Consider the following 12778-nt stretch of genomic DNA (forward strand, 5'->3'; position numbering starts at 1 on the left):
CATTCAGGACCAAGGAGTCCTACTCGTATTGAAATACTGCCCCTCAATGATGCCAAACTTAGATTCACAACATGCATACCCCTGCGTACCCCCCAGAAGAAAAAGCACTGGGAACGTCCATTCTCCCACAGGTGATTGCTTCCTGGAGAGTCTGAAATTGCAGAAATGGGAAAAACAGTTAACCTGGTCCCAGAGTAATGGCCCCAATCCATAACCTCCATGGTAACTATAAAGAAAATAAAGATGTAGGTAAAACTTGCCATGGAATCTTCCATATCACAAGGAGGCTATGTACACGTGAAATGCAGCAAGGTCATTGCTGTTCACCCCAGAGAGGAAACAGGGATGTCTTCACCCACATGCATTGCTTGCTAGATTTTCCTGCCCCTGCAAACCACCCCCTGAATGTGGAAATATTCCCTTAAGTTGCTCCATCCAGGATTTCCCCCTGAAATGGCTTGACACCAGCTTTTCTTTCTCCCCATAGAGTCCCGATGTACAGTGGTACCTCGGGTTACATACGCTTCAGGTTACAGACTCCGCTAACCCAGAAATAGTGCTTCAGGTTAAGAACTTTGCTTCAGGATGAGAACAGAAATCGTGCTCCGGCGACGTGGCAGCAGCAGGAGGCCCCATTAGCTAAAGTGGTGCTTCAGGTTAAGGACAGTTTCAGGTTAAGTACGGACCTCTGGAACGAATTAAGTACTTAACCCGAGGTACCACTGTAAATCTTTAGCAGGAGAGAAAACAAGAAGAGAGAAACGGTTTGGCATCAAAATGCAAAGGTGGGTTTCAGGACCCATCAGAATCTCCCCTTCCCCATCACGCACTAGAAATCATTGTGTTGTTATTTGAATTAAGTGGGATCTCAGATGGGCTATTCCACCTTCACGTCTAGTTTGCCTTGTAGAGAAATAGCTCCTGAGACGATGGAGGAGGCTCCTGAGAGGCCAACTTGTTCGCTGAGAGCTGAGCAAATGAAGCACAAGAAGCTAAAAGCGGCTTTATTTATTGGCAAGCTACATAATGAGAAGCATTTAAGAGATAAAATCATTTATTCTTTTAGTAAATCTCAAAAAGAACAAAAGAGTAATAGAATCCATGTGTGAGGGTTATTATCAGTGCTTTTTTCTGGGGATACGCATACCCATAAATATTTTGTGAATTTTTGTAGTTTTGTCCATTTACTGTATTTATTCTTCCCAATTTGAACTATAAAACAGCGATTTTCTTGAGTCAAAATGAAAGTATCCCTAAACTACTACTTTCTTTTTTTTTAAAGCACTGGTTCAGGAAGGCTGGTTCTTGCTCTTCAGTATTTATTATGCTTGGTATAGCTCCTGGAATAAAATATATCACAGCATCTCTTACACTGAATGACTCCAGGCAACTGGAATGAAGGTACAAAGGCATCAGCATTCCAGGTATCTCATACAATTGGGAACAGCTGCATTTTCTTAAGCAATAATGGCTTCTAGAAACATTTGCAATAGCATGCGTTACTTTTCAAGAGGTGTAGCTAAAAATCAAAGATGGTGCGTGTAATCGTTCAAGCACTGGATTTAATGGTTCCTGCTTCATGGTGCATATGGCGGTGGCAAAAGGGTGGCAGATATTTTGTCATAGGCCGGTGGAGCATCAGGCACCTGTGAAAATGGAAGTCAGGAAAGGGAAAATAATAATAATATAATAATGTATTACTTATACCCCACCCATCTGGCTGGGTCTCCCCAGCCACTCTGGGCGGCTTCCAACAGGAGATTAAAAATACATGAAAATATCAGTCATTAAAAAACATCCCTAAACAGGGCTGCCTTCAGATGTCTTCTAAATGTCAGATCGTTGTTTATTCCTTTGACATCTGATGGGAGGGCGTTCCACAGAGCAGGAGCCACTACTGAGAAGGTTCCCTGTAACTTCATTTCTCTCAGTGAGGGAACCGCCAGAAGGCCCTCGGCGCTGGACCTCAGTGTCCAAGCCGAACGATGGGGGTGGAGATGCTCCTTCAGGTATACTGGGCCGAGGCCATTTAGGGCTTTAAAGGTCAGCACCAACACTTTGAATTGTGCTCGGAAACGTACTGTTATTCATATGCTAAGTTGTAAATACTAAGGTGCTTTATAGCTTCCTTAAGCTAATATTGCGTTTCTTAATGCGCTTCCCATAATCATCACATTCAAACATCATTATGTCAACATTGCTGGCATCTGTCTGTCTCGAGAGACAATGGAGCATGCCTCCGGGAGTGAAGCTGAACCAAGGTGTTAGCATCAACAAAGTGACCTGTGCCCTGGGCTGCCCAGACAACAAGAACCCCTTTCAGCCTTGCTGATGTGGTCCGAAGGAAAGCAGAGCAATACGTTTGGCACCAGCTTGGTCACAGGAGCTGCCAGAAGGAGACTTACAAGACACCATCCAACCATCTTAGCAACTCCACTCCGTATTTGTGTGGGGTTTAATCCTTAGCCTTTTCTTCTCCCGAAGATATCCGACAAGGCAGCTTTAGAATCAGAGTTTTCCTCCTCCTAGACGGACTACCTTAACCTCAGAACAACCCTGTGAGGTAGGTTGGGCTAAGATGCAATGACTGGTCCAAGGTCACCCCATGAGCAACGTGGCTGAGTGGGGATTTGAACCCCAGTCTCTCAGGTCCTAGTCTAAAGCTCTAACCACTCCACTCCACTGGCCCTCTCACTGCACTCTCTGGTGGTCACAGAAAGGGTTTCCAAATGTTAAGAGAAAGGATAATCTTACCACATGGCTTCTGTTGCTGTTGTATTCCTGCAAGGGCAATTTGGAGCCCAACAAACCACTTTTGCCTTCCGAGATCCTTCCAGTGGCCCCTCCAAAATTCTTACTCTGTGGCACACAGGGAGAAAAGGGCAGAGAAACGAAACATTTGAGTGCAAGGAAAATTAGAAGGTCCATAAAAAACAACAACAACCAGTAATGAGAATTAAGTCTAAGAGTGTTTTGCACATGAGGCCTAAATCTCTTTGTGGCTTACATCACCTGTCTGTAATGTCAATGTGCTTTCTTTTTTATCCACATTTAACATTCACATGTGGTCTCGCACAAAATTGGCTCTTTAAGTCACTGAAAGTGGGGTCCTACTTGCTCTCACCCTACAATGCATGTGTGATTCTTAACAAGCTATAGTCTTGCAATACATGCCTCCTGCATCAACCTTTGGCAACCCTCTGTGGGCTGCGTCTGATGGGGGGTCTCACCAAACATCTGGAGGGCAACCAGTCTGGCAAAAGCTGTCATAGGCTATTGTGCACATTGAGTACACCCAAGGCTTAACTTACGACAGGGCTAGTACCTGCTCCCTATGTTTAGGTTTAAGTCTAGATCATAGGAAGTACAGTACCATACAAATGTACCTCTGAGCAGGGGTAGAGTGTATTTGCCTCACCAGTACTGAGTAACCATGAAGTGTATTTGCACATCAGAGTTTAGAGGGAAAGATTACCGGACTGTGGATCCCCGGAAGAACTGAGATTCAGCATTTTTTAATTTTAATTTTTATCCTTACCAGAAGGCTTCTATAACCATTGCGCTTTTTGTAATACCAACAGCCAATAATCAGCAAAGCTGTAAGAATCACAACAAGAATTCCAATGCCTGCAGCCCTGTTTGGAAAAGAAGACGACACCGTTACAAAACACATATGGGAACAAGGAAGATTTTACTATATCCTGTGCGAAGCACAGTTTTAACACAGGGCTACGCCAACCAGTAGACGCAACAACTGGCTTTGCTTTTGTAGCTTTGTAGGGAATGTGATAAGCATGTTGAATCAACTCTATGAAACTCTGCATATTCAGTACAGAATTTGTGCAAAAAGATACACAGGCAGCTAGGAACAAAGAAATAAATTGGGCTTTTGATTATGGGCTGCAATACAACTGGCACGCTGCATGATGAGGCTTCCATCTGAATAGATTTTGATATGGAATTATCTCCTTGTTACGACACTGACACAATAGGATTTAGAGGGGATGAAAGGGCTGAGTTCAAAAATATTCCAGTACCAGCTACATGCTGCAGGTGGAAATGGCATGCACATAACTGCATCTCACCCAAGAGACAACCTCTCACACAGTGGAGGGGACAGGTGCGTCCCCCTGAGGGTGATGGGACGTAAAAGTGAATGCGCAAATGATTATTTGTTTATTTGTGGTGTTTATAGTCCACCTCTCACCTGAAAATCCCAGGGTGGAAAATACACAAATACGCTGAAATTGAACAATGACAATAAAATGGGAACAATGAAAATAAGAAATAAGACAGAAGCGGCAGTGGAAACAAACTTATCAGAACTCAATGCGCCTCTACCAAAGGTTTGGGCAAAGAGGAGCCTACCAAAGGTTTGGGCAAAGAGGAAGCAGAACTGAAGCAATATGCCCCTCAGAGAAGTCATTCCAAAGGCACCATGCTACTGCAAAGAAAGGTAAGGTAAAGGACTCCTGGATAGTTAAGTCCAGTCAAAGGTGACTATGGGGTTGCGGCGCTCATCTCACTTTCAGGCCGAGGGAGCTGGCGTTTGTCCACAGACAGCTTTCCAGGTCGTGTGGCGAGGTTGACTAAACCACTTCTGGTCCAGCGGAACACCATGACGGAAACCAGAGCACACGGAAACACCGTTTACCTTCCTGCTGGAGCGGTACCTATTTATCTACTTGCACTGGCATGCTTTCAAACTGCTAGGTTGGCAGGAGCTGGGACCAAGCAACGGGAGCTCACCCCGTTGCGGGGATTCGAACCGCCAACCTTCTGATCGGTAAGCCCAAGAGCCTCAGTGGTTTAGACCACAGCGCACCCACGTCCCTTGCAAATAAAGACCTCCCATGGACACCCTCAATGTAAACCTCACTGGGTTCTCAATAAGATGACATCTTTATGTCGAAAGTCCGATCAAGCTTGGGATATTCAACTTAGGAATGTAGGAAGGTGCCTTAAATTGAGTCAGACCCTTGCTCCATCTGGCTAGATATTGTCTACCCAGACTAGCAGAGGCTTTCTGGGGCTCCAAGCAGGATTCTTTCCCAGGCCTCCCTAGAAATGCCAGGGATTGAATTGGGGAACTACTGCATGTAAAACGGGTGCTCAATCACTAAGCTACCGCTCTTCCCAATTGCATATATTCCCCAAAGCATATCTGCAGAGCAAACTAAGCCGATTCCATTTCCGACGGGATTATTGTCAGGTGTGCGTGCAGGAGCCAGGCCCTGTGACCAATAGGACTTTGCAGGACTGGGGCCTTCCTAAGTTTGTTCTGAAGAGGCAAGGCGCGGCCGCACAGGTGAGGCCGATTGGTAACTCACAGCACCTGGTGGCAAGAGACGGGAAGGGATATAAGGTCAGCATTTCCCTTGGCTCTTTGCCACAGCAACATGCTTCCTGTCTTGCTGCGTTTGACTCCTTGCTTCTTGATCCTTGGACCTTTGACTTCGTGACTCCTTGCTTCTTGATTTTAATTGTTTTAATGTTGTATTTTAATCTTGTTTTTAAGTTGTATTCATTCAACTCATTTTTATTATTGGTTGTTAGCTGCCCTGAGCCCAGCCTTGGCTGGGGAAGGCGGGGTATAAATAAATTTTATTATTATTATTACCGGTATTATTGATCCTCGGACCCCTGACTTCATGATTCCTTGCTTCCTGACCATTGGACCCTCGGCTTCTTGACTCCTGGCTCTCTGACCCTTGGACTCTTGGCTTGGCTTCCTGACTCCTGGCTTCTGGACTCCCGCTCCTGCTCCCACCCCACCATCTTGCCCCTGGTCCCGACATCTCCAGCCGGGACTTCGAACACCTGTGAAACGGACCATGACAATTATTTTCACAGCTATTGCATGAGGCGTTGTGGATGACCCCTTCATATGTGAGGACAACCGCTTCGTGTGTAAGCCCAACCCCATCGTCTCAATTCCAGCACTCCTATGAACTCAAGTTCCTGGTGACACCTAAAAAACCATTACAGTATAGCGTAAAGTAGCAGAGAGCGGGAGTGTAAATAAGCAAAGTATGTTTTCTTTGCTCATTGGAAGGACAGATTGTGAAGCTGAGGCTCCAGTAGTTTCGCCACCTCATGAGAAGAGAAGACTCCCTGGAAAAGACCCTGATGTTGGGAAAGATGGAGGGCACAGGGAGAAAAGGACAACAGAGGACAAGATGGTTGGACAGTGTTCTCGAAGCTACGAACATGAGTTTGACCAAACTGCAGGAGGCAGTGGAAGACAGGAGTGCCTGGCGTGCTCTGGTCCATGGGGTCGCGAAGAGTCGGACACAACTAAACGACTAAACGACAACAACAAATGTTTTCTTTCTTTCTTGAATAAGGCTGAAGAGAAAGGGCAATGAGAGTCTCTGTGCTGCAAGTGAAGCAACGAGAGCTGAAGAAATCAACAAGATGTCATAGAATCACCAACTTGTAGAGTTGGGATGAGGGTCATCTGGTCCAACCCCCCCGCAATGCAGGAATCTTTTGCCCAACATGGGGCACGAACCCACAACCCTGAGATTCAGTGTCCCATGGTCTACCAACTGAGCTATGCCAGCCTCTCAAATCAACCTTGGGCAACCCCCGGTGGGCTGGGTCTGATGGGTCTGACTCCAACCAAAACGAAAGACACAGAGGAAGATACCAGAGGCCTCAGAGGAATGTGGGAAATGGTCTACTTGTGCAGAGATGTGTTTGCTAGCACAGACATCTGAGTCACAAGAAATCCCAGAACACAGACTGTTGATAACTTTGGGTCCAGCAGATAACAAGGCAACAGCATTCTGATCAAAGCTCTGTAGAGCATCACCTATGACTCCCCGCTAACCCAAATCGGCTACATTGGACCTGACCCCCCTCAATCAAGTGATTGTGTAAGTACAAATGTAATGCAATTAGCATTATGAGCATAATTAGTGTTGTCAACCTGTTACTGAGAAATTCAGTAAAAGGTGAATTAATTACTGTGTTGCCTTATCAACTCCCATCTCTCTAAGATTCTTGCTCTGTTGACCAGGGCCTTGATCGCCTGCTAGCAGGAGGTATTTTAAGAGATAATGTTGCCGTCACTGGCCTCTTTAAAGGTAAAGGTACCCCTGACCATTAGGTCCAGTCGCGGATGACTCTGGGGCTGCACCGCTCATCTTGCTCTAAAGGCCAAGAGAGCCAGCGTTTGTCTGCAGACAGCTTCTAGGTCATGTGGCCAGCATGACTAAGCCACTTCTGAGCAGCGCACGGAAACACCATTTACCTTCCCACCGGAGTGATATCTATTTATCTACTTGCACTTTGACATTCGAACAGTTAGGCGGGCAGGAGCTGGGACCGAACAACAGTAGCTCAGCCCGTCGTGGGGATTCAAACCGCCGACCTTCTGATCAGCAAGCCCTAGGCTCTGTGGTTTAGACCACAGTGCCACCCACGTCCCTGAGACTGGCCTTTTTAGGTCTACATACTCATAAGTAGCTCCTGGCTTTTGCAATGCTTACTGGCACTCAGTCCTCACAGTTCTGTGACAGTCTATTTAACTACTGTTGTTAGAAGGGTGATGTGTGATTCGGCTTAAATTACTGGGGAAAGGGGACGCGGGTGGCGCTGTGGGTAAAAGCCTCAGCGCCTAGGGCTTGCCGATCATAAGGTTGGTGGTTCGAATCCCCGCGGCGGGGTGCGCTCCCGTTGCTCAGTCCCAGCGCCTGCCAGCCTAGCAGTTCGAAAGCACCCCTAAGTGCAAGTAGATAAATAGGGACCGCTTACTGGCGGGAAGGTAAACGGCGTTTCCATGTGCTGCGCTGGCTCGCCAGATGCAGCTTGTCACGCTGGCCACGTGACCCAGAAGTGTCTCCGGACAGCGCTGGCCCCCGGCCTCTTGAGTGAGATGGGCGTACAACCCCAGAGTCTGTCAAGACTGGCCCGTATGGGCAGGGGTACCTTTACCGTTACCTTTACTGGGAAAAGTGAGGTTTTGGTTTTCATTAGAAGCCCCCAAGCTTCCCAGCCCCAGTATTTGAGCCCTGGGCCAGGCTGCTATTGCCTCTTACGGTGTAGCTTATACTGTGCCATTCTCAAGTTACCCCTGGTCCACTGCATAAACTGTGAAGAACTGAAGTCAACAATCTTCAAAAGCCTGGAGAAATTAGCGATTGGATGCAGCAAACCAGCACATCAGAAACCTAACAAGAACAACACATTCATGCAGAAACACCCTTAGGACAATCACAGTTGGGGATAGTGGCTATAAATATTCATTCCACAAAGTATTAAAGTGTGCATTAAAAGCAAAAGGGAAAAAAGGCACTTTACATTGGCGAGTCGACTCCCATCTCCCTCCCACCCTGAAATTTGTTCCCCCCCGGCTCCGTTTTCAGTCTTGTTTGTGGCCAGTTTCCCCTCCGACAGCAGTAGGGCTGTGGCTGCAGCAGCTCAGCTCTTGCAAAGCTGATCCTAGATGGAAATGAGGTTCTGCAAGGTGGAAGCCCCTGTTTTGTAGTTTAAATTAAAACCCAGCAGCTGCTCTCTGCAAGTTTGGGGGGGGGGGAGGCAAGGGTGGAAAGCAAGCCTGCTCCGCCCAGAGAGAAAGGGGGGACAGGGCAAGGGGTGACCCAATGCCCACCGAGGGGCCTTGTTAAATCTGCTCAGGGGCAAATCCAGGCAGCCTCAGGCAAGGGGGGGCAGCAACAGAGCCTCTGCCATTTGGGGTGGGGGATGTGAGAGAGGCCCATCCCCAACGGCAGAATCTCGTATCCCTGTGTGGAATCAAGTGTCCATGAGTTCCACCGTCATTCTTTGTTCTTTTTCAAATAAAATCACTACCCTAGAAATGTTAATCTGAAAGCCCAGAGGAAGCACCCAGGGGTGCCTCCCTGCGTAAATCTTGTTCAGGCCCTGCCCACAGAGAAGGGCTTTACGGGACCGCCTCTCCTGGTATGCCCCACAGAGGACCTTAAGGTCCATGAATAACCATAGTTTAGAGGTCCCGGGCCCTAAGGAAGTCAGACTATCCACCAGGGCCAGGGCCTTCTCAGTGATGGCTCCGACTTGGTGGAATGCTCTGTCCCATGAGACTAGGGCCCTTCAGGATTTAACCTCCTTTCGCCGGGCCTGTAAGACAGAGTTATTCCGCCTGGCCTTTAATTTGAATTCAGCCTGATCTTTTATTTCCCTTCTCTTCCCTCCCCCTCCCCTTTTATGAAGATTACCCGCTTTGAGACCCCACAGCTAATTCTCCCCTGGCCGCCTCGCTGGCCCAAGTAGGACCAACTCAGCCAGCTAGCCCTGGGCATTATCTAATGCTTATTTCCCCTAAATTGATTTCTGAACTATGAATTTTATTGTTATTCATGTATTTATACTGTATTTTGTGCTGCTTTTACAATTAAGTGTTTGTTGTTAGCCACCCTGAGCCTGGTTTTTGAACCGGGAAGGGCGGGGTATAAATAAAAATGTATTATTATTATTATTATTATTATTATTATTATTATTCCCCTTCCTCCCACCAAGAGACTGGCCAGCACCCGATAGTACAGGGCCAAGGAGAAGGAAGCTTCGTACATGGGCAGATGCACAGCATACAGGGTGGGAGTAAAACAGGTACACCCCCCCTAGGAAAGGGGTTATAAATGGATGAGCTGAGAGCTGATCTTGTGTCTGAGCAACACCCTGAACTCAGATGGAGAAAACCACTCTCCCTTTTGCGACTAAAATTGCGTATTTGGAATGGCATTGAAATAGTTCATCCATAAGTCTGATAGTTCCGCTTACTCTTCCGCTGAAAGAGAGGTGGATCCCTTTCCTCGAGCAAAGTTGCCATCTAGGTAGTGCTGTCCCCTGGGCATCTTGTTTGGTTCAGATCACACCTACAAAATGGACAAAGGGGTGACCATTTTCATCGTATCCTTGGTAATCTTGGCAGAAACACAGCCTCACTTGTTGACAGGACAGTTTCTTAAGGAAGAAAACAGCTTACTGGCAATGTTCCCCAAATATGCATAGCTACTCAGCTGAAGCCTTGGTTGGGGAACCATCTAGGGCAGGCATAGGCAAACTTGGCCCTCCAGATGTTTTGGGACTACAACTCCCATGATCCCCAGCTAACAGGACCAGTGGTCAAGGATGATGGGAACTGTAGTCCCAAAACATCTGGAGGACCGAGTTTGCCTATGCCCGATCTAGGGTTCAGAAAGGTTTTTGTTTTTACATTATTTAAATTGTATTTTTTTTTTTGTCTTTTCTAGTTTGCTTTAGATATCGTCTCAATCCTTCGAAAGAGAAAAAAGGATGCTAAGAAAATAATTATACATTGATCCATTAAAGGCAAATGTTTGCACTGACCACTAAAAGGAAATCTCAATGACTGAATGAGCCGCTTGCTTATTAAAGTATTTTAATAAAGTTCTGCGTGTGAAAAATCTAAGTGAAATAAATAGTCTCATCGACATTTCCCCACACATTCTCTTCTTTGCTTCCATGCCCTCTGGGCGGGTGCATTTCAGACTAGTGTAATCTGCAGAATATCTATACAGTGGTACCTCGGGTTACATACGCTTCAGGTTACAGATTCCGCTAACCCAGAAATAGTACCTCGGGTTAAGAACTTTGCTTCAGGATGAGAACAGAAATCGCGTGGTGGCAGCGGGAGGCCCCACTAGCTAAAGTGGTGCTTCAGGTTAAGAACAGTTTCAGGTTAAGAACGGACCTCCGGAACGAATTAAGTTCTTAACCCAAGGTACTACTGTATACATAGCAGGTTAAGAGCACATGCATTTTAGACTGTATGGTAGGCGAAAGGCTTTGTATTCAGTATCATCCTATATTTAGTCTCTTGCATCCCCAGTTAAGAGGCAGAACAGAGAACAAGTTATGTGAAATATGCTGTCTGAGCCCCTGAAGACCTGCTGTCAATCAGAGCAGACAATTCAGGGCTAGCTGGTCAAACATTTTGGTAATGTAGCAAAGAGACAGAAAGTGGACTGCAGGGCAGGTCTGACTTTGAAATTGTACCCTTGAATGCTATCAAATTTAAACATGCTGTGCTAAAAACAAAACCCACACTTTTAATGCATAAAATAAAGGGGGAAACGTTTTAAATAATAAAAAGTGGGCAGAGTGTTCTTACAGCTAGATATCATCAATTATTTAATGGCGCCAGATCACTGATTGCAGGAGGGAGCTGGGTCAGTTATTACGCCAAAACGTAATAAACCTATTTAAAAAATGAAATAAACTTCCAGTCCCTGAACCACTGTTTGGAGAACAGAGAGAGAGATTCCAGGATTTAGAACTTGGTGACCCTTGATTTTGAAAAAGCACACTGGAGCATTGTGTAACTTTAAAAAATAAAAAACTGAATAGGTTTTGCTATTAGGATGTGAATGAACACAACTCTGCAAAGGCAGTAGACAAACATTGTCTAAAGTTTATATTGCCCCGTGCTTTTCCTAATGTCACAATCTGATGGATTTATCTGGTTGTAATTTGTGTAAATACCCAAGGAAAATTAACCAGCCATATCAAATCAAACTGAATGGCTTCGTCCAGAAAAGCACATAGATAAACATTTTGCCCCACAGCTATGCTACTTAAATCTCATTAAATGAAAGGAGATTGAAACAGCCTATCAAGTGCAGGATCGCAATCTCTGATTTCAGCAGTGCACAGAATAGTAAATTGTGCTGTGAACTAAAATTACAGAGCTACCACAGTCAGGTAAGGGGGGGGGGACCCCATGCTAAAGGTCCCACAATTTAAGAAACTTATTTCTTAATCAAATACATTTTTTTCCAAGAGATAAGAAAACTGGTCAAACTGAAATTTAATACAACATGAAAATCTTGCGAAAGAAATAAACAAGGCTTACCTTTCTTACAGACTCTGGCTGAGTGCTAAGGCATAACCAGATTTCCTTCCTCCTATATCTCTTCTTTCCTTTTTTAAATTTCCTCCTTAGGACTACTGAGCTCTCATGACCATCACGAGTCTGAATTCCTGGCGGTGCAGCTTTTTGATCGCTTTAATTAGCGTGAAAGGCTAAGACCAAAGAAATGGTTTCTGTTCTTTCCATTTCTACCCAAGCCCCTCCCAGAGGGAAGCCACATTCAGTTCAGTGGGACTTGCTCCCTAGCTAAGGGTATCTAGGATTGCAGCCTTATTGCAAACAATAAAGAGTAGCTGTTCAATTATTGTGTGCAGAAATCCAGACCTCTTTTCTTGAAGCACTGCAGAGGGGCAGAAGAAAATGCTTAATACAAGTACAGCAGGCACTTGGGTTGCGAACGTGATCTGTGCAGGATGCACATTCGCGACCCGCAGCGGCGCATCTGCACTCGTGCGGGTTGCGATTCGGCGCTTCTGCGCATGCGCAAAGTGCAATTTAGTGCTTCTGCACATGCGTATTTTTCACCCTATAGGGCGCACTGGCCCATAGGGCGCACCTCGTTTTTTTGCGGGGGGAATGAATAAAAAAAATTATTTTCCCCCCAGCCGCGGGGCTGGGGCAGGGGAAGCCCGAGCTTCCCCCGACCCCAGCCCCCAGAACAGGCTGCTATCCGCAAGCCTTGCGAGGGCGCCCCGTGCTTCGGGCTGCAGGCTGCTGCCCACAAGCCTTGTGAGCCCGCAGGAACTCCCCCCGGGTGCGCAAGGCTTGCGGATAGCTTCCTGAAGCCTGGAGAGCGAGAGGAGTCGGTGCGCACCGACGCCTCTCGCTCTCCAGGCTTCAGCGAAAGCCTGCATTCGCCCCATAGGACGCACACAAATTTCCCCTTCATTTTTGGAGGGG

General features: G+C 46.4%; 1 protein-coding gene across 1 annotated transcript; it reads right to left on the reverse strand.

Moving 5' to 3' along the window:
- Positions 1–993: 993 nt before the first annotated feature.
- Positions 994–12078, reverse strand: MLANA (melan-A). The gene is made up of 5 exons (XM_077921132.1): positions 11861–12078; positions 9766–9860; positions 3539–3635; positions 2755–2859; positions 994–1646 (listed from the first exon to the last, which is right to left on the reverse strand). The coding sequence occupies exons 2-5, from the start codon at positions 9837–9839 to the stop codon at positions 1578–1580; spliced, it is 345 nt and encodes a 114-aa protein (XP_077777258.1). The 5' UTR covers positions 9840–9860; positions 11861–12078; the 3' UTR covers positions 994–1577.
- Positions 12079–12778: the final 700 nt, after the last annotated feature.

This window comes from Podarcis muralis, chromosome 17, assembly GCF_964188315.1.
Source record: "Podarcis muralis chromosome 17, rPodMur119.hap1.1, whole genome shotgun sequence".
In the NCBI taxonomy this organism is placed as follows: Eukaryota; Metazoa; Chordata; class Lepidosauria; order Squamata; family Lacertidae; genus Podarcis; species Podarcis muralis.